Genomic DNA, 21,396 nt, shown 5'->3' on the forward strand with positions numbered 1-21,396 from the left:
GGTCGATAGACGCGATTTTATCAAAGGGAGTATACTATACTGTGTTCTCACCGAACATTTAGTGAGAATCATTAAAACAGTTTCCGCGTCAGTCATGTGCGCGTGCGCCTCGACACCGCTCTCATATGACCTCACTTCAGCCAACACACAGGCTGGGCCTATCCGATGACGTCAAAATACGTGAGTTCGCCCACGATCTTTACAAACTGTTATCAGTTTACGCTACTGCCAACTTTTCTGGAAACCCGAGTGTGTAAACGAAATCATGATGGCGTCGAAACGCCTCGCTGATTAAACGGGCTAACCACAACTAAAAATGTTAATTTTTAAAGTAGCCTGAAAAGAAGGTGAATTGTGGAGCCGTGGCCTTTGGACAAACATATTATAAGCGCTCTTTTCTTGTGCTGAAATTGCGTGCGACAAAGACTGCAGATGCAACTGTCTTTTGTTGAACGGTTTAACCGGTCACCGTTCGCATTGTCAACCCGTGTGTAATGAAACGTTGAAAAGCTCGCAGATGCCGTGGAACAAAGCTAGGTCCGTGTGTGCAGCATAGAAATGTCCACGCGCGCTTTTTTATATGGAATTTTGAGGGCTGGTTGGCGACAGCCGAAAAAAGCGCATTACAAATATTGCGAGGTTGCCTTCTGTCGCAGTGAAAATTCAGCAATGTGGAAATTTAGAGCGCGCTTCGTTCACCGGTGAAATGAAAGCCTGCATCCGCACTTTGATAAGAAAATTAAAATGCGATTATACGAACGGACGCCATGGTCAATATTTTAGTTGCAAAAGTTTTTAGAAATTCCCCGTTTTTGCGGACTCCCATACAACACTGCGTAGGATTGACCAACGCATGCGCAGTAACGTGAAACCGCCTAATTAACTATTCGTTTTTGCGCTGAATTTTGTGACTGGCCTTCACTCTCCGAAAATCACCGCACGCTCGGCGAGTTTTACACTGTGAACCCCCAAACGGACCGGCAATCGCATACCAACTATGTCTAACGCGAAGTACAAGGATTGGATTTTAGAAACAATCGACTCACTGCGGAGCCGAAAAGCCCGACCAGACATCGAGCGAATTTGCCACATGGTCGAGCGCAAACATGGAGTAGCGGCTGCTGAAACTGAAGCAGAGTTGGAGCGCTTGGTTGACTCGGAAATCGTGATAAAAGTCGATTACAAAGGAAGTACAAGTTACCGCAATGCGGCTAAGTGGAGAAAAAGCCACCTCAGCGGCAATGTGCTCAACTCTGCCGAGACAACGCGAAGTTTGAAGATAGCCGTCAGGAAACTGACCGAGGAAGATGGCCGAAACTCGGGCACCGGAATTCGCGAAATTGAAAAGTTTTTACTGGCCGATGATCATACCACGAAACTCATAAAAACAAACTTGCAAGTGGCTTTACAAAGGGAAGTGGACGCTGGACGCTTAATTAAGTTGAAAAATGGAACGAACTATACACTGAAGGACAGCGATTCGCCAAAAAAAGCCGGTAGACCAGCCAAACGGAAGGTAATAGTACGCTGCGATTTTTGTTAGACAAGCGGTTATTTGCATAGTCGTTGAGCTCAGATAGGGGTATCCCTTCGTAAAATACACTCAAGTTTGAAGGTCAGAATTTGTCGCACTTTAAGAAAATGAGGCGGAAATGTAGCCGGATTATTGTCGATTGTTGCCCATAGTGCATGTTGTTGATTTGAGGACTGTATTTCGGGTGAAATCGCACCATTTGTGAGGCCTAGACAACCCGCAAAAAACGACTAAGCCACTTCGCACTGGAATACGTGCGTGTCGCATGAATAAATTTGCATATTGTTTTTAGTAGATGCTTTTGTGGCTTAAATTTCATGCCGGGTTTTCGTCCTTTCTCGACAACAAGCATTCACCGCAGCGATAAAAACCTTTCTAAAATAAACCGTGCCTTTGTTTTGCCACTGCTTGTGTGAAAACTCCGTGACAAATTTGTCGTAAAATTCGGCCGAACAGTGAGCGTATCGTTCGAGGTTTGTCAACATTGCGATGTGCGCACATTCGTATTACGGTCCTTTTGCTGGCTGAAGTTCGTGCTGTACATATTAATATGCGCAATTGTTCTTTCAGCGCGGAAAAATGGGGCAGACTTTCTGTCACGAAATCTCCAGCGCGTTACGAAAATTGATAAGGTTTTGCATTTTTACGTGCGGTTACAGAAGCGCGTGTCAAGCGTTTTCTTTTGTTTTGTGGTTGATTCTAGTTTGTCTTGCAAATTCCATGGCAATGAGCGAAGAATGTTGTTTTTGTTTGTATTCTTTTTATTTGCTTTTGCGATATTTTTCAAAGACATTTGCTAGTTTTTCCATATTTTAAGTTTTTTTATTTTATTTATTATTTTTTGATATTTTTAAATTAACTGCATTATGAACATGTGAATTGAGAACATGTTTTCAGTTATCCTATTAAATTTTTTATTTCAGTCTTTTTGTAAAAAAAAAAAGCCAACAGGAGATATTAGTGTGACCATAATTATTTCCCATATTGAATTAGATAATAGACGGTAAATAAAATTAAGAACTCATACCTATATTCAACCTTGACCTCGACAATTGGGTCATGTGATTTATGCCTGCGAGCAGTATTAGGCCAGTGCACTCAAGTTATTATTTTGCAGTGTATATTTGTCGATGATGTAGATAAAACTAACAGTATCGAAAGTATTTTGTAAAAAATTACCAGTATTTTACTTCAGTTATAGCTGTGATGCATGCCTTATTATAATATTATAGCAGTGAAAATGAGACCTATTCTTCTTAACCTTGAATCGGGTCATGTGACTATGAATCTATTTACTTCTATCACGTCTGTATCCTGTAATACAAAATTTATCGTCATTTGAATATTACCAATCACTGATTCAATTAATATATAGACTGAAATAAATTTTCAATTCGTGATAGGTAATTTCGTAAAATTTTAAAAGTAGGGTGTTGTATTGTGACAGGTTCTAAATTAATAATCGCATATAAATCATTGAAAGTAAGTTTATGTGTACCTTGGGTGGTCATAGTGTTAAGGTAGCTTGGGTATTCTGCTACCGTCAGCTACCACATGAAAGATTATGCTGAAAATCTGTTTGTTGCTTAATATTTCAATAATTTTGAATGAATGTTTATTATGACTGGATTTAAATAGTGAAGTTTTAATTTAATGTCCGTTTTAGGGAATAAATTAATGAACTAATGGGGTTCACACTAAGATTCATCATACCATTTTTGCTATACGAAAAGAATGAATGATTTGGGATTTATGTACACTTCTATTAGAGATGTGCTTCTAATAGAGGAAATACAGCATCTGTATATACTGGAAATGATACAGTATTTGTCCAGTTTGCTTGTATAATAGTGGCCTCAAATTATGGCTGCACATTTTGAGGGTTTCACCGCCCACTCCAGGTACCCTGGGCCATATAGTGGATTTCAGTCAACACTAACTAGATGAATCAGATTGGCTGACTTGACATAGCAGCAAATGGCAATCTTCAAACATGCTGCATTCAGTTTTCAGTTTGCAGAACTGATATATCAGCCAAGCTAGCCATTTAACAAGTATTATGTTTCTAAGATTCGTCTGAGAGTGCTGTCGTATCGACCGCTTGTGTATGGTTAATGGGTGTTTTTAACCGTATTATCTTGACCCATCTGGAGTGACATGGGAGAGTCGCATAGATTCAATGAATGTAGATTCATGGCTAGCAATACCTCCATTGTTTTTTGCCATAATTTAGAACCAGGAAAAAAAATGTAATGATCATTTTCTAAAATTGATGTGTACACGTTTTGACTCTTGCGTTTGAAACATACGATGCAAATCTTTGTGGTTATTTTAATTTTAAATTTGCTTTGACCAAAAACATGAATAATTTTGTTTTTAGTGGAATTTTTTTGGAATTAAAAATTTGTTAGGAATAGTTTGAAACAGTTTTGTGTCCCTCTTCCCCCTCCCCATGCTTTAGTATTGTTCTTAGTGGTAGGGATCAAGTCAGTACATGACAGACATCATGGTGTGTTAACAGATGGCTTTGAAAGCAGATGTGTAATGGTCATGGTAAAGACTGGAGAATAAATTTCTCTAGCCACTGTTATCACTGCTTTCTGGATGAGGTGATTACCTTTTGCTCTTGGGTTAAAGGTCGGGTCATCAGCGTCCAATGATGTTAGACATTGACACTATAATTGTTAGACAGGCGTGTGGTAGTGTGCTATAGGACTAAAGATCTAATTTGATGTGAATAGATTGTGAGTCACCATGGCAACAGTTTATGCTCAAATAAATGACGACAATTGCCTCTGAAAGGAGTCTGTCTAACAAGGAACAATGTTGGGCGGGTGAAGTGAACGTGACATTTTAATGCCAGGTATTAAAATTCAGTAAAAATGTCAAAACTGATTTTTTTCCTTTTCGTTCCAAATCTGGATTCTGGAATTCGCGGCTCTGTATAATCTGCTTGCCAAACGCAAGGGAAATCTCCTACCCTACTAACAGTGACCTAGTTATACAACGATTACTGTGCCTGGTTTCAGTAAGAATTGATTTCCCCAAAATTTACATAAAAGACTTTTGAGAATTATAAGAAGAAAAAACATGAAAATGTTGTGTAAAACTGATGTTTTTCTTAAAATTTTGATTAATCTTCCGTAATTCACCTTGGGAGATTCTGACTCCATCTATCCAGCATAGCAGAATGACAAATTTTCTCATGAATTATTCATGAGCTAATGATATGTAGTGACATCATCAGAATCACTCCCCAAGTAGCCAATTGGAATACTTGATGTTGTAAATATGCATAAAGGCTTTCAATCGTTTTTGAATTGGAAGTTTTAAACTTGTATCAATAACTACACAAATAAAATACAAGATAGAATTAGATATATATTAACGAAAGGGACTTATTACTCTATATTTTAATTTCTGTGGTAATTATGCAAACAGGTATTATCCTAAAATGAGTAATATTTAATTAACTCTTTAGTTGCAAGATTTTGATGCAACATTATTTCACATTCTTTGTAGTTTATAAAAAAATAACTGGTATGAACAGAAACTGTCATGTACATTGTATTAATGTAAATTTGTTCGTGCCAGACTCTGTGAAAAATTTTCTGAAATTGTGTTTCCTAACTAAACAAACATACAGATGAGTACGAATCAAATGTACTTGAAATGTTTGTTTTAATATTGGTTAATTCTCAATTTAGGGATTGTGTAATTAAAATAAAGTGTAAACTAGAGCGTTTCCAGTAACCTGACCTTGACTAGGTTTTCCGTACTGTAAAATACTTTATTTTCCCTTGCAATCAATTTTTTGCTATTTTCGCTGAATGAATGATTCAGTGAAAATAAAATCCAGCAAATATACCTTTTTTCCTATATTTTACATTCAACTCGTCAAAAATCTGTGAAAATAAATTCTATACAAAAACACCCAAAGTCTTTTCAGCAAAAATTAAATTCCAGCTAAAATACAGTATTTTACAGTATATTGTCTTTATTCTCAAATACGGAGCTACATCACAATCCCCCAAACGTTGCCAGGACCAATCACAAACAAGAATAGACAACGAATTTTCGGATTAACATCTCTGTTTCCCCCATCCTAATGAAAAAATCTTTTGTCTTCTGACTTCCTGTTCCGACCCATCTTTGAGAATATGGCTAACTTAGAAATTGGTAATTGGAGAGTGCTCAATTTGTATTTCTTTCTAATGATCCAAAATGTTGGCCTCCAAATGTAAATTGTAATTTTCAAAATGCTCTTTTTATAAAATTTTATTGTTAACAATTGTGTGATTGTGACAAAAAGTTATTACATTACTACTATCCTATTTTGGTTTTGAATGTATTCAAGAACACACTAGTCTGTTGGACTTAGCTTTTTCATATAGCCAGTTGTTGATGAGAAAGTGTATAGAAAAGTGAAATGTTATTTCTTGTAACTTGATTACAAAAATGTTCCAATAGAAAAATGGGGGTTATCTCAATCCCATTGAGTGAGAAACTCCATTCAGTTGAGGCGTGTGTGGTCTGTATATAAAAACAAATTTAAAATCAATCTTTGCGCAAAAAGAAACAAGAGGAAAACTTAAAATATCCAAGAAAAGAATGAATGTCTGTACAGTCACTTGATGTGATCATCTTTGCGTATAATTCCACCATTACTTGAGCTGAACTTTAATATTATCCAGATTACCGGGGGATGATTTTGCATTGTGAAAAGAAACTGACACTCAAGTACAAATCTATGATTAGAAACTTGAATGAAAATGGCTACAATTTCTTTTCCAAAAATGAGCAATTATTGCACGAAAATGGCAGATAATCCACCCCACCCCCACATCACAATTGGTTTTTCCATGCAGAATAATTGGATCATAGTTGATACATAATATAGTTTCCAAATATGCTGTTAGCTTACATTGTATTACCTTGCTCTGTTATACTAGATCGTTTTTCTTATCAAGACCGTTATAGCGCATTTGCCTTATACGATACCTTATACACTTGCATAAATCGCAGTGTTATTTCTAAAAATCCAATTTTTGGTTTATCTACAATTCTGTTAAAAAGTTCTTTCTTATAGTATTTTTCGTGGTTCATCACCAAGTTTTTAGGTAGGAAGTTTTTCTCAGGGGGGATTATGTCATCTGCTCTGTATCTATTTCTTTATTGCGAAATAAAAAAAATTATGAAAAAAAAAAAAAACAAGTTGAAAAAAAAATATTTCTGAGGTGCCTCAAAATTAATAGAAATGCATTTGCAGTTTCTGAAGAGATCTTGCATGGATGAAGTTTAGAACTCTCAGAATCATGCGGAAAACACTTTTGTGTCATAGTCAGTGTTATAGTGAACAAGGTTATTTACCACCATGTTGCAATTTTCTGTAAATTTATTTTGTAGTCATTGTTGCACAGTAGCAACGCAATAGTTTTCCTCGACAAAATATGTGTTTTCCACTAACTTTAGATGAAACCTAATTTTCCATGACAACATTTTTGAAGAAAATATTAGAAAATTCTGTAAGTTTATTTTATGAATGGTTTTCTTTTGATGAGTTAAAAACTCTGAATAGTTTAAGCGGTAATATCCTGTCCTGTGTTATTAAATGACTCTAAGCCAGGAAAGAAAAGCCATCTGATCTGAAAATGTTCATTTTTATAGTAGAACATGGTCTTTGTCAAATATTGATGAGGCTAGAGGAATTTTGTCATCTGTCATAAAATAACCTGTATAATTTGTACTGTTTTATATGAAGACCACTACTTGCTGGTAATGGAAAATTATGTCTATTTGATTAAAAATGATTGTAGTTATAGAAAAATACATAAAAAATGTTAAAACATTTTTGGCGGGGGAAAAAAGATGATGTTCAAAGGGTTAATACTGATATTGCTGGAACACATTAGACAGAATGACATTTCTCCAAAATGGAAGACGTAAAAATGTTTCATGAATTCAAAAAATAGAAATGTCAACATTAAAATTTTAGTTATGTTTTTCGCTGGGGTCTCTATTATAAACTATAACATAGTAATCCTGTTTTTGGTTGAATACTATTTGGTGCCTGTAGATCTCAATGGACCTTATTCGTAAAAAGCTGCCAAGGTCTTTTTGAGAGTGACAGAGCCACATGACTTGTTTTTGCTGATTAGCGACAGAGCCACATGACTTGTTTTTGCTGATTAGCGACAGGAAAAATGTCCTTAAAATGTTCTGAAATTGTGATGTTCCCAACATTTTAGCAGTGACAACAACACATGGAGTTTGTGCTTGCTTCTCTGGAGGTTATATAGAATGGATTAGGTTCCACTGACTAATGTAATCGCATTACTGGCACCATACTCTCTGTTGAATCTTTTTTTTTGATAGCCAGCCTGAGAGTTCAGTTATTCTCAGATTGTTGTGGTTTGTGCATCCATTCAGCATTAGTGAAATCATGGGTTCTACCTCTAGAGTTTGAAATTTGCAGTATCACACTTCATTCTCATCATGTGGGAGACAAGGATCATATTGCAGTCCTTAATTCTAGTGTGTCAGAATCAAACACATCTACACCAATCACAAGACATGCCCACTCATGCAACCTGAACTATTGCTGACTAATTTGCATTCCAAGTGTCTCTTTCAGGTCTCCTGCAAATATACAATATGTATGATTTGCAGCCAAAACTTTTTATCAATGTGAAAGTGAGGCTTGGATAAAGGCCAATTAAGGCACATAGATTACTACTTCCAGTCCCAGAGCTATACTTTTCAAAAATTTGTTGCCCACTGAACTACCAGATAATTACAAAGAAATTTTTTTAAATTGACATGCCAAAATGCAAGGACATTTATTTATCTGTGTTTACTAGAGCCAAGAACATGGTCTTTGACATGGTAGCCCAGCTTGGCTTCCAAGATTTTATTTTTTATTTTAAGTGCTCTATTTGCATAGTCAGCTGCTAACTCTGCAAGAAGAGTTCTTACTTCCCACTTGTAAGGAAGTACAATTAATTAGGAGAATGGGTTGTTGGAGAAGTACGCTATCGGCTCGCTATTTTGTTGTTCTCTATGCATGTAAAAATACACTCGTGGTAAAGAATGATCACTGCAGGTTGATTAGATCTTTCTCTAATAACGGGTGTCCATTGTAGTATAATATTTGCCCAATCTAAATAATTTGAAATACTATATTTACTCTATTAAATGCATGACTTCAGTAGAAGAGTGTTTTGTATGCAGCATTATTAAAAAGTGACTTTATATAGACACACCTCTGTTGTAAGCGTATGTGTATGTTAAAAAAAAAAAATGCATACACATAGATTTTGGAATAAATGAACTGAAAACTTTTGCTTTTATTTCTACAACCTGCACTGCATGGAGAATAAAATTTTCTTGGTTCTCTGGTGACTAGCGCCCTCTACAAATATGTCAAAGAGATGTTTATAAATATATTCACACAATTTTTATATTTTGTCAATAAATTTGATCAAGACCTGCAGCCACTGGGAACGTGTGTCCATTCAAAATAAATAAATTGATTATAAGAAAAATGTGTTGCACAAAAATGTTCAAATATGGATTAATATTAAATATGCAAATTTCTGTATTTCAGAGAATTAAAAAGACTCATGGTCCTGATTTTGAGCAGGAGCCACTGTCTAAGGTTGCCTGCAAGGAAGAGGTCACTGACACTAAATGCGACTACTGCTTGTTAACTGCTGAATGTAACAGAAATGGCAAGACTGAGGATTTATTGGTGTGTAAAGACTGCAATGCAAAGGGTGAGTAAAGAAATAATAAACTCACAAAGCTAGTTTGAGGCGAGAATGAACCAACACACATCTTTACAGGGTAATAAACAAACCCGGTAGAACAAACCCAGTAGATAGATCTTCATCTTTTAACACCTCTTTAAATGCCATATATATTCTGGAGTTGTTATGTCAGTGATCGCATGACACAAAGTAATTCTATTGTAAATTATTTACAACAGAATCGCTTATCCTATACGGCAATGGTTACATTATTTATCATATTCAGATTTTGTTCACTTCACGTCAACTTTACAGGCTTAGGGGTGAACTCGGCCTACTGTTCAATACACTTTTTTTTTTTGATCTCTTGTAATAAATTTAAATTAGAGATTTAAATGTGAAATTGTCAAAGTAACATTTCGTCCTCCGCAAAAATACTGGCAGGTTAGAGACGTGTAGCTGTCATCATTGTAAAATTTGTTGCTTTCCATAGAGTACTCCTACAATTTCTGATTCCTGACAGACACCTTGTAAGTCTGTTTGCGCATACGTAACCCACCAGGCAATATGCTATGGTAGAACAGAAATATAAGAAGTAGGAAAAAAAACGTGCAACCCCGAAAGAAGTCATATTTAAAACAGTTTTGGAAAAATAAATGGCGTGAGCATCTGTGGGTACAAAATGGGGTTTCTAGAAGACCAATATAATACAGCTAAAAAAAGTTGAATACCAATTAAAAAAAAATTATTTTTTCTGAGAAAATAAAGTAAAAAGATGTGTTACGTGCGTGTTTCGCTAAGTTAAATACGACCGTGACATTGTTTAACTCCTAAAATACCTCCAAAATTATGATGCATGTTAGTTTTTAGCTCCGCTGTCGACTTTGTCGAGCGAAGCTTATCATACGAGTGATTGTCCGTCGTCGTCCGTGTCAATGTTTTACTTTTTTGACTTCTCCTTGAAAACTGCAAGCCTGAATGCTTTTATACTTGGTGTATATGTACCTTGGGTAGACCTCTCTTAGGTTTGTTCATTTCATGTTGATATCTTCAATTCTCTAATTTTGGTGAATATTTTTGTCATTTTTGGTAAAAAGTGATATTTTCGACTTCTTGTTAAAAAACGCAAGTCCAATTGCTTTGATTCTACATATATAGGTACTACCGTAAAATCTGTATTAGAAGCCGCATCCCTAATAGAAGTCGCACCCATTCTTTCTGAACAATTGAGAACCAAAAATTCACCATTACTCATATGTGTAGATGCTCTAATAGAAGCCACATCCCTTATATTGCATTGTGCCATTTTAATAGAAGCCGCGGTTTCTAATACAGATTTTACAGTACATGTGGACCTTTCTCAAATTTGTTCATTTTGTAATGATATCTTTAATTCTCTAATTTTGGTGAATATTTTTGTCATTTTTGGTAAAAAGTGATATTTTCGACTTCTTGTTAAAAACCGCAAGTCCAATTGCTTTGATTCTACATATATAGGTACTACATGTGGACCTCTCTCAGATTTGTTCATTTCGTGATGATATCTTCAATTTTCTAATTTTGGTGAATAATTTTGTTATTTTTGGTAAAAAGTGATATTTTCGACTTCTTGTTAAAAACCGCAAGTCTGATTGCTTTGATATTACATATATAGGTACTACATGTGGACCTCTCTCAGATTTGTTCATTTTGTGATGATATCTTCAATTCTCTAATTTTGGTGAATATTTTTGTCATTTTTGGTAAAAAGTGATATTTTCGACTTCTTGTTAAAAACCAATAGTTCAATTGCTTTGATATTGCATATATAGATACTACATGTAGACCATTCTCAGATTTGTTCATTTCGTGATGATATCTTCAATTTTCTAATTTTAGTGAATATTTTTGTCATTTTTGGTAAAAAGTGATATTTTCGACTTTCTGCAAGTTTGCTATAATCGCAATCTGTCCTATCTTCCGGTTTGTCGACGTCAGATCACGCAATATGCAGAAACAATAAACCCGCAATCGCTATCAATTCGGGAATCAGGAATTGTCTTATTTTATTGCAGTATTAAGATTAAATATCTTAATTTAAAGATCAAACATACAATAAATGGAATTTTTGGTTCATAATAGAGCAAATCTGTGCTACTGTGCACAATCTTAAGTACATTCTGTTATCATCCTAGTAGTAAATGTCATAAATTGAGATTTCTTCTCTACGTGTATAAAAACGTTAGACTTTCTTGCTTTCCTTTCACAATCACACAGTTTACAAATACTCAATACTGTGGCACTTGCATTCATGAGGGACAAATATTTAGAGAGTGAAAATGACAAAAAACTTCTTAAACATACATTATGAAAAGCAAAAGCAAAAATGATAATTAACATATTTACTTTGATAATGTCAAAATAATAATAATTACAATAATTTTTTTTTTTTTTTGTAGCACATCCATCATGTATGAACTACACTCAGGAACTTGCTGTAAGAGCTCGGATGTCACCATGGCAATGCTTTGATTGTAAGACGTGCTGTGTGTGTGGGGATTCTGGTGACGCTGTAAGTATTACGTTTCCATCTGTAGATTATACCTAAAGCTAGGCGAAGTGAGGGTTGTTCGGTGGTGCACCTATTTTATTACATGTCTTCATTTTCCTGAAAGTTTGATATGATGGTTTGAAATAGGAATATCCAGGGTATTGTGTGACCCATTGAGGTGTGTATTGACCTTTTCACCACCAGACTTTCATGCCTTAATTTGTCTCCACTTTTTCCCCCATAGTCTTCAATATTTCCTGAAATTGACCCTAATTTTGTAGCCAACAGACAAAATTTAGGTCAATTTTAAGTTTTTATTTAAAATTTTTGGCTAATTTTGTCCCAATATTTTGAAGGAAAGTGCAGACTACAAACAAGACAATTTGTGATGAAAAGAAGGATACTGGTGGTGAAAAGTTTAACCATTGCGATATAAAAAATGCTTGTTCAAGATGGTGGCACTTACAATAGTTGGATTTTTTTGGCCAATGACGTCAGTGATTATTTTAATTTTGTTGTAGGATAACTTGTTATTCTGTGATGCCTGTGATAAGGGCTACCATATGGCTTGTCATACACCCCAAATACTGAGGAAACCTACAGGTAAATAGCATTCAATGTAAATCATTCAATAACTACATAGTCTGAAAGGGTTAAATCATGTCCCTAGCATGGACCTTACATGGATCTGTCAAAGACACTAGTGAATACAAGGGAAGGCAAGTGTGCTATGTCTGTGACTCATTCTGAAAATGAACATGTGAGCCATAAGCTGTACTTCACTGACTGTCTAAAAGATCTGAAGCTCCAACTATTTTGTAGTGTTCATGAAAACAAATTTATTATTACGGTATGTAATTCCAACTATGATGTGGATTTCTTTATTTGGCTTGTCCTACTTTAAACTGTGGAGATGCACATGTTATGCATGTGATAAATTCAAATCTCACTAGTATTATGATGTTGTGTCTCTGAGCAAACAAATAAGTAGTAAATGGTTACCTGGTGGAGTACAGATTGCTGTGTTGCTACTTTACTCCTGCGCTTTACTCCAGCCCAGAGTAAAAGGGAAATTATAATATAAAGGGTCTATGAGCAGTTTGCACATGATGAGGTATGCCTGTGTTTTATTAGTTTTGTGTATAAAACGCTCGTTTTTGTCATCACCAAATTATGGAGTATAGCATTGTCAGTATTTGCAGAGGAAACACAAAGTGCATCAAAATAATGACATCTAATCTGATCTAATCAAAATATTGACATCTAATCTGATCTAATCATTGCAAGAGGTTTTTGTTTTATTTTCTGAAGTTACTGATTTCGAAAAATGTTGTAAACTTGAAAATTGTAATGTTTTGTAGCAGAGAAATTTTCACTGAAGTGAAATTCAATGCATGGAGTTCCAAATCACTCTTATTACAGTTTAAATTGTCCACAGTCATGGCAAATGGCACTTTTAAAGCATGAACTGGCTTTATCCATAAACCCCCCAAAAAATCACATCCTGGTACTTTTTTGGAATACAATATAATTTTGAGACATACAATCGTTACTATGATGTATGGCTATTACCTTGTTGATTCCTGGCGTCAATATTGTGGGATTATACTTTCACTTTTCCATATTTAGTTCTGTTTATGCCTTGAGCAGCCCAAGATTAGTTTTCCATTGGGCTAACCCGGCTAAGGAAGGTTTCTGATTAGTTCTTATGGCTCAGTAACCATGGTAATAGTAATGTTAAGAGTCTATGAGTAGTTTGTTGATGCTATGTGTCTCCAAATTATACTATCAATGACAATTTCTCATTTTTCCCCTCCCCCAAAATGTCTACTGATTTCATTGAAGTTTACAAATAATTTAAGATTGCAAACTGAAAATTATTGCTGTTATAGGACAATAATTCCCTCTTGAAATTGCCAGGATGTGTGACCTTTAGAGGTCAAACATAATGCGTATAATCAGAGGTACATTACTTGGGGTTTGCAAGTAGCGTGACATGATACCAAGATCCTGTTTCAATCTTGCTCTCGCATAAGCTCACCCAACTCGGAGCAATGCACATGCCCAAGGTATCTAGGATACTAGGAGGTCAAGGTGGATCAAAATAGTTGCTCACGATATGATGAAATACGAAAAACTATATTTTCTGTACATTTCGATTTATTACATTTTTTTACTATGATAGTGGTAAGACATGTTTTATTGTCTTATTACAAACCTTGAATATATGTAATGTCAGAAGGTCGTGGCATCAGTCTCGCTATCTACGAGATGAGACTTGAATGGGATCTTGACATGATGTCACCATACGGTACTATGCGCGTTGCAAACCCCAAGTAATATACCTCTGGTATAATAGTGTTATAGTGAATGCTTTCTATTCTGTTCTAATATTTGTAATATTTTGACACCAGGAAAATGGATGTGTATAAAATGCTGCAAAGACATGAACATTGATCCGGCATCGTTAGATTCCGGTCCTGCTACACCAGCTGCAGCTAGTGGTGAAAGTAACGATGAGGAAGAAAAGCCAATCATGAAAACAGTAGGTAAGTAGGTCAAAGTTTGATACTATGTGACTCAATGTCAGAGAAATGGGCGTCTAATATTAGAGTCCCATTCAACAACAGTATTTGCATAGCAACCAAATTTAATCAATTGTTGAAATGCCAATTAACAATTACATGTGAGCTACATAGAAGTTTTACTCCATTTCTATTGAATCTGTTTGACTTTGAGCTCTGTTTTTCACTTGCTGCCTTATTGCATTTGGTTCATAGATGTATAGAATTATTTTTCACATTTTTAAGCAAAATTCTAAATATGTCTCCAGACTGTCAACATTTGCAAGTCCTCCTAATTGTTGTTCTTGGGAATTGTGTATTTTCCGTGTTGGTTAATATTTCAAATCATAGAATGAGGGAATTGGTAATATGCAGAAGAGATCACTGCCCTGTCGTTACATTGTCTGACAGTATTTTTGGTACTAATGAGTTTTGTTCACTATTCTACACAGTGTCCATGGATACCAGCATCTTGCCAACGCCATTAGAATCTCCGGAATCTCCAGAATCCATGGATGCAGGAGAAGATGAAGAAGATGGTGCAGTGATTGAGAATAGTGAAAATAAAACAACAAGAGAAAAAAAAGTTACAAGGTCAGTTTGGTCAGATATTCTCTCAGTATGCTAAGGGGTGGCGTCCAGGCCATTTTACTGTACTTTGCGATAGTTGCTGAATAATTTAACAAGACTACATGTGCAACATGTATCAGAATTACCTCAAAGTTGAGTTTGTGTTATTTTTTCAAATTTAGCTGTTTTCACTGACTTCTCAACCAGCGTTTCAGATCGCGGTTTGCGCATACGCCATAGAAATACGTTGTACAGTGATACACATAGAAGTATCATAGAGAATTCTGTGATGTAACTTTGCTGTTGAATTCATAGTTTGGCGAAAATGTCTGACTCCTTGATAATAATCCGCAATAAAATTTCAATTGAGTCAAAACATATATACAAGGCAAAATTTAAAAAGACACATGCTGCTCTCTGATTGGTCTGACTTTTGGGCGTAGAGGTTTAGTTAGCTAATTATGTTGTGAGTAGCTTTGCATTGCAATTGACTCTAAAATGTTGCCATTTTCCCTGATTTGTACTATTCATCCGATTGACAAAATATATCATGTTTAGTCAAATATTGTATGACAACTATTAATAATTTTATTATGTCATAGTTCCAGTACTGACGTACAGACTATTGTCATAACATTAAGTTTGGTTGCTGTTATTTAATTTCAATATTTTGATAGTTTGATTATATTTTATTGTTTCAAATTTTCTCGTGATACAAGTTATATTTAAATATAATCAACAACATTTGGGATTTGACGAGCTCAGTTGAACTTCATCCTTGGTTCCCACCATTCCTGTATTAAATGCGCTTCTTCTATGTGTTAGGCAAGAAGGACTGTCAGCATTTCCGGTATTACATTACAACTGGGAAAATGACTAAAGTTTATTACAGCGGTTAAGGTAGCGAGACTATTATTTGTGTTGAAAATTACGATTTTCACATTTATTTATTAATTGATGAAATGCACCATAAACTTTCATATGATAAAGTCAATATAACATAGAATGTCATGTAAGTTGGTTAAAATATAGATTTTCTGAAGGGAAGCAAGGCAGCCTCAGTAGTGTTTTCCAAAATCAACAACACAGGTTTAATCTGTGTGCCTATAAGTTTCAAAGATAAACTCAAGACAAAGCAATGTTAGGATGTGTTATCAGTAGCTATCTGACACACAATGAGTGTTTCCAAACATTTGAGTGGTTTGTCTCCGCCCCTGTTTGTTTCACAGATTAGTCATTTGCATATGAATGTGTCAGACACAAGGTCACACAGCCACTGAAAAAAAAATCATTGATTTTGGTGTTTTCATATGCCGAATTTATCCAATTATAGCTATCCCATTCCTTTATTTGTTGGTTTCCAATAGCCTTACACATTTGGATGTCCCTACACATGTTAAAGCAGACTTTGATGGGAAAACAAATTGATTGTGCCGATAAACAAGCTTGAAAATCTTTGCTGTTACTTTATGGACGTTTTCTAGGAGTTTATGTTTTTCAAAATACAAGGTCTTTAACAAAAAATAACGTATACTTATTGTCGTCGGATTAACACCAAATTTTCACAGCTTTAAGGTGACAATGAGAGGAACTTGAATGTGTCCAGACAAACTATTTCATCAATTATTTACCAACGAGTTGTGGTTTGAGTTGGGGGCAATGCGACTAAAACAGTAATTGAAATTCAGCACACTATTTTTTAAAACGCGTTGCTTGAATAAAACTGACCAGACACATTCAATTTACCAACTATTGAACAACTAGGAAAAGTGAAAAAAATACTTCTTATTGCCAGCATAAATGCGTAATTATTTTTTTTACAGAAAAAGTAATTTTTCACCTTTGATTGAGTAACGCGTCGTAGAATGCAGATACGTGCATGCAAAATACACTTGAAGCTTGAAGTCAGGGGATTCTAAAAATATATACTTTCCCGGGTCTATTTGTAGTCATTTAGTCACAATTAGAAGATGAAAACAAGTATGCAAATAATAGCCCCGCTACCTTAAGTCATCATGTTGTCATGGATCTTGTACAACATGCGAAAATAACAGTTTTATTAAATATAATTCTCACTTACTTATTGTTACTTATTTATTTCAGCCCCAAATCTGATAGTAGTCCAGATGTTGCCACGCCAACAGCACAAACTGCCAATCTCCCTGAGCAGTCTGCAAAATCTGGCATCTCTAGTGATCCCGCAAACTGGAACATCAAAGATGTCGCCAATTATTTTAAAAATGAGGGTTTTCACGAACAAGCACACGTGTTTGAAGAACAGGTGCGTACATTTCTACCTAGATCGTTTGATCTGATTAGTAAGCATGTGAAGAATGTAGTGATTATCACGTGATAGAATTGCAACCAGTGTTCACTCTATTAATATTTTACTATTCTTGGATGTCCTACCTACCTAACTCCATTTTAATTGAATTGTTCTAATCATTATTTAATCATTTACCCAGTTTTATTACCATAATATCATACAATAAGTTGGTTCTTGAACTAGATTAGTTCAGACGAACTATTTTCCTTGGACCAAACCAGAAAATTTTAAACATCCTTTTTTTTAGTCCCCGTTCGGACGGAGTCCGAAAACGGGGACTTATGTTTTGCCCTGTGTGCGTCCGTGCGTCCGTGCGTCCGTGCGTCCGTGATCACCTGTATCTCGAACATGCATGGACCGATTATGTTCAAACTTCACTCATACATCACACATTATATGGGACATATGCACATGCATTTTTTTCATGATCCGATTAACGATAGCCGAATAGCGGCCATTTTAAGGCCGAAAATGCATCAAAATGGCACATTTTCACCATTCCGGACCCGGATCTCAGTTATGCATGGACGGATTTCGTTCAAATTTGGTACATACATTAAACATAATAGGACCTTGATGCACGTCATTTTTTTTTTCGGATCAAGTTCGAAATGGCCGACTGGCGGCCATTTTGTTTTAAAGAATTCAGTTCTGGATCCGTATCAGAGACATGTCTGGATTGATCAAGTTCAAACTTCACACACACAAGGTACATCATGTCACAAATATGTATGTGCATTTGTTTCATGATCCCATTAACGATAGCCAAATGGCAGCTGCTTTAAGGCCGAAAATGCATTGAAATCGCACATTTTCACCATTCCGGACCCAGATCTCAGTTATGCATGGACGGATTTCATTCAAATTTGGTACATACATTAAACATAATAGGACCTTGATGCACGTCATTTTTTTTTCAGATCAAGTTCGAAATGGCCGACTGGCGGCCATTTTGTTTTAAAGAATTCAGTTCTGGATCCGTATCCGAGACATGTCTGGATTGATCAAGTTCAAACTTCACACACACAAGGTACATCATGTCACAAATATGTATGTGCATTTGTTTCATGGTCCCATTAACGATAGCCAAATGGCGGCCGCTTTAAGGCCGAAAATGCATTGAAATCGCACATTTTCACCATTCCGAACCCGGATCTCAGTTATGCATGGACGGATTTTGTTCAAATTCGGTACTTACATTAAACATAATAGGACCTTGATGCACGTCATTTTTTTTTTCGGATCAAGTTCGAAATGGCCGACTGGCGGCCATTTTCTTAAAGAATTCAGTTCTGGATCCGTATCCAAGACATGTCTGGATTTATCAAGTTCAAACTTCACACACACATGGTGCATCATGTCACAAATAGATATGTGCATTTGTTTCATGATCCGCTTAGCAATAGCTGAATGATGGCCATTTTAAGGCCGAAAATGCATTAAAATCACGTATTTTCACAATTCCAGAACCGGATCTCAGTCATGCATGCATGGATTTTGTTCAGATTTAGTACAATGTGTTGTACATATGCAGGTGCATTTCGGTCATGATCTGCTTTGAATGTATATGCCACTCAAATATGAACGGAACGGGGACGTGTCATTGACAATGACTTGTTTTTTTTTTTTTTCATTCTCACATTGTTTGTTTTCTGTTGTATATTTTCTGGTGAAATAAATCAAATCAAATCATATCTTACTTTTCCCACAACTGAATCTTTGAAAATAATTTTTTTTTTTTATATTTCACAGGAGATTGATGGCAAATCATTGTTATTGCTGAAAAGAAGTGATGTATTAACAGGGCTTTCATTGAAGCTGGGACCAGCATTAAAGATGTACAATCATGTTAAAAAGCTGCAGACATTTAACCAGCCGACTTCCATTTTCACGTGAAGAGAGTACAATAAAATTATATGAATTAAGCTGACTTGGTGCTGTAAATAATATATATAGAATATGGAAGATGATGACAAATGTTGTAAACCGTTTCTCGCTATAAATTTTCACAACATTTTCATAATTTAACCATTTCTCGCTATAAATTTTCACAACATTTTCATAATTTAAGCAAAATATTGTCTGTTACTGCGCCAAAAGTTCGTAGTTTTCCCAGAAATAAAAAAAATTCAGGAAAATTTGTCTCTTGCAAGATTAAAGCAATTTACAATGTGATGAAATATTAAAATTCTACCTTGTGATGTCATATCCTGTTTTCTCTGGTGCATTATGGGTATGAAGGTCCAAGACTGCCAGACACAGGACGCTGTCAAGATTTCAAGAGTTTTTAAACTTTTCAAAAAATTCATGATTTACGTATGTACAAGGAGTTTCAATGAAATATATGAAAAGTACATCGCCAATGTTTGTGATACGTTTCTTATGTACTTCATGTTGCATTACCTTTGACCTTAAATTGACCTGATTAATTTGCATAACTATGTTTACACAAAAGCATGTAAAGATTTTTGTTATTATTGAAATATACCACTCTTCATTTACTGGTACATTTAAGCAAAATCCGACGGTTTTATATTTTTTGATAACTGTTAACTGTTTTGAAAAATTTATATTAGAAAATTGGCTGTTTCTGCTTGGGTAAAATGTGCTAGTATTTACCATTAACTATGGCTGTTTGTTATAGGAAATGGATTTCTTATATTGAAAGGGAAGAATGCGACAAATATTTTTTTCTTAAGCAGGTTTAATTTTCTTGTACCTTTAAGTTGAGCATTTAAAAGAACTATTTAAATTCATTACACAGGGTGATCCCATGTTTATATTTACTTTTCATTCTGTGCATATTAATTGGCTTATTTGAATATTAGAGTTTTACATTTTTTATATACCACCATACTACTTTGATTGAAAGACGTGTAGGTTCCATTTGGTGGTTTGATCTAGTTTGTTTACACCTGTGCATATTAATTAGCTAATTTACATGTTTGAGGTTTAGTACTTGGCCAGTTATACATACCGTTTATGCTTTATCTCTCAGATTCAGATGAAATGGGTCATTTCCATTTCATAGTTTGCAGGGAACTTGTTTGTTTACCCTAGTGCATAGTATTTATATAATTTGCATGTTGAAATAAATTAGGCTAATTAAGAAAAACAAATTGTTTCTTGGCCTGAGATGTTCCAAACAAATGGTGTAAGTAACGTGCCTTTTTTGGGGCCGAAACACATTCGTGACAAAAACCCATTTGTTTGTTGTTGTGGGGAGGGGGGGGGGTAATAATTGGCAGCAAATATTTCATTATGAAACAAAACTAAGCTGAGAATCCATGTTATCAACTTTTAGATATTCTAATACATTGTATGAATGAAGCAGTCATGTTTGATCCACGTCTCCTGCAATAGTTGAGATGACACTTCATGCTATGCAAATCAAATAATTGAGTGTGAAAACATGTATGACCGTATTTTCATGTGGTGCTTATGGAACATTCAACTGCCTTTCTGATCTAATTTCAGTGTGAATTTAAGTTTTATTAAACCATACTGACAATGAGTTGCTGTGCGTGTCTTTATTACAGTATTCTTTAGAGGCAGTTGTTTTTACTGGTTTTTTTTATTCCATATTCCACTATTTTGTGATGTGCACATAAATAAAATCTCAGTTCAATGCAGTTACAAATATTATGTCCAACTACATTATTAACATGGCGTCACTGGTTCATGATTTATTCTCTTTATGGATTTCAGTTTGAGCACATCTTATTTTTTATTAAAATTGATAAGTACGGTAATTAGGAGTCTCTCTGAGTGCTCCATTAGTACAATTGCTTTGACTTGCTGTGTGCTCATTTTCGCTAAAGGTGTTTTTTTTTTTATTTAATTTTTTTTAATTCAGAAACTGAAAGATATAACTGGTGTTCAACTATGCAGCATTTTTTAAAAGTGTGAACCATTGCAGTGTGTGCGTGATACCTCAATATAAAAGACTGCAAAATTGCATTAGTGGCGTGACCTTTGGTGACAAGATTCACATGCAACCCCTTTTGCTGATTGGGGGGGGGGGGGGTTACTGTCACAATGTTGATTTGCTAGCCCCTTTTTAGACTGTCAAAATGACAATGGAAACCCCTTTCGCAAATTTACAGCGATTAATGTTCTGTCCA

At 35.2% G+C, this 21,396-nt stretch overlaps 1 protein-coding gene across 1 annotated transcript; it reads left to right on the plus strand.

Annotated features, from left to right (window-relative positions):
• Positions 1–862: 862 nt before the first annotated feature.
• LOC100375795 (histone acetyltransferase KAT6B-like) lies at positions 863–20,786 on the plus strand. Its single transcript, XM_002730537.4, has 8 exons — positions 863–1,516; positions 9,141–9,309; positions 11,721–11,833; positions 12,334–12,415; positions 14,227–14,361; positions 14,829–14,970; positions 17,050–17,227; positions 19,025–20,786. The coding sequence occupies exons 1-8, from the start codon at positions 998–1,000 to the stop codon at positions 19,166–19,168; spliced, it is 1,482 nt and encodes a 493-aa protein (XP_002730583.1). The 5' UTR covers positions 863–997; the 3' UTR covers positions 19,169–20,786.
• Positions 20,787–21,396: the final 610 nt, after the last annotated feature.

The sequence above is a fragment of the Saccoglossus kowalevskii genome, chromosome 9, assembly GCF_978046115.1.
Source record: "Saccoglossus kowalevskii chromosome 9, keSacKowa6.1, whole genome shotgun sequence".
Lineage (NCBI taxonomy): Eukaryota > Metazoa > Hemichordata > Enteropneusta > Harrimaniidae > Saccoglossus > Saccoglossus kowalevskii.